The sequence below is a fragment of the Limulus polyphemus genome, unplaced genomic scaffold (genome assembly GCF_000517525.1).
Source record: "Limulus polyphemus unplaced genomic scaffold, Limulus_polyphemus-2.1.2 Scaffold7609, whole genome shotgun sequence".
Classification (NCBI taxonomy): domain Eukaryota; kingdom Metazoa; phylum Arthropoda; class Merostomata; order Xiphosura; family Limulidae; genus Limulus; species Limulus polyphemus.
The window spans coordinates 1-1,714 of NW_013673219.1; the positions used below are offsets into that span (position 1 = coordinate 1).

General features: G+C 32.1%; 1 protein-coding gene across 1 annotated transcript in view; it reads left to right on the top strand.

The window, feature by feature from the left end:
* Window positions 1-358: 358 nt before the first annotated feature.
* The window catches only part of LOC111089847 (ubiquitin carboxyl-terminal hydrolase 43-like), a gene marked incomplete at its 5' end in the record, with an annotated part of 19,113 nt that continues 17,757 nt past the window's right edge, over window positions 359-1,714 (top strand). Inside the window, one exon of the mRNA XM_022403023.1 lies at window positions 359-552. Coding sequence (XP_022258731.1) covers window positions 359-552 — 194 coding nt within the window. The remainder of the gene's footprint in view (window positions 553-1,714) is intronic.

Here is a 1,714-nt window from a genome sequence, read left to right on the forward strand (position 1 = left end):
AATAGTGGTATAGTCACAGTTCTTTAAAGAAACCATGTAACATTCAGTAGTGGTATAGTCACAGTTCTTTAAAGAAACTATGTAACATTCAATAGTGGTATAGTCACAGTTCTTTAAAGAAACTATGTAACATTCAGTAGTGGTATAGTCACAGTTCTTTAAAGAAACTATGTAACATTCAATAGTGGTATAGTCACAGTTCTTTAAAGAAACTACGTAACATTCAATAGTGGTATAGTCACAGTTCTTTAAAGAAACTACGTAACATTCAATAGTGGTATAGTCACAGTTCTTTAAAGAAATGACATAACATTCAATAGTGGTAAAACTTCATTGATAGATGAATATGTTATTCCAGATAGTTTTGATTGAGTTAGGAGATGATGGTTTTCAGCAGACCTACAGCGATGATGACAGCTTATCCCTCGTTGATGAGAATCAAGAAGTGTACGCCGTAGAAACTCCAGAATTCAAACCAGCCACACAAAGTGAGGGGGAATACATACTTCTCTTGTGGGTTAACAGAATTGGAACAGGAACTCAGGGAAGGATGTGAGTGCCATCTAGTGTCATAATTCTATAGTAGTATAATTACAGCTTTTATAGATTAAGTTTATTTGGCTGCTTTGTAACATTACATGAAACTATGTAATATACAGTTGTCTGATCGTTTTCATTAACTGTAGAAGTACAACTGTATAAAAAAAAACATTGTAACCTCAAGGCTATCTACACGAAAAAAGATAGTAACCCCAAGTCCACTTACATAAAGAGAGAGAGAGACAGCACATTCTAGTTAGTTATATAAAAAGATGTAATAATCTCAATTCTTACTATATAAAAAAAAGAGAGTATCTTTTAGTCCAAACATATATATATATATAAAGATATAGTTATGAAAGAAGAATCATCTAATATAATGAAACTCTCTTTTTTTTTTGCTAAGTTGTTGCTATGGGATTTTTTAAGCTCTACAATTATAAAAAAAGAACTATTTTAACTATTTTAAATTATGCGACTTGAGCGTTCAAGTTTTTCATGTCACGTGTCCTCTTCAAAAGAGAGACAAACTCCATAGTGTTTTATTAAAATTAATATCTATTGATTTTGGGGCCACTAGTCTATATCGGTGTTTCCCAAAGTGGGGGCTGCAAAAAAATAGGCCCAAAACAAAGGTGGTCTAATTATAATACATATAAATAGATAAGGCCACATTAAGTTACAAATAGAAGCATTACTTCATAGATTTCAGTAAAGTTCATTAGTAATTATTTTTTGAAATTGATAAATCATATTTCAAGGCATTTTTACAGGTTGGGGGGGGGGTCAAACATTTTTATTTGCATCAATGGAGCCTCAGACTAAAAGAGTTTGGGAACCACTGATATATATGATTGTGGTAAGTTTTTTTGTAAAACGTGTGATGACTTTCCTGAATAATAATTAAGCGGAGGTTTTCTCTCCTGAGCATCATCTGTAGTTTTCTGAAAAAAATCAATATTGTTACATGGTTATCTCCCAAGATCTTGGGCCAAGAATTGTTATTGTTATATGGTTATCTACCAAGATCTTGGGCCAAGAATTGTTATTGTTATATGGTTATCTACCAAGATATTGGGCCAAGAATTGTTATTGTTATATGGTTATCTACCAAGATATTGGGCCAAGAATTGTTATTGTTATATGGTTATCTACCAAGATCTTGGGCCAAAAA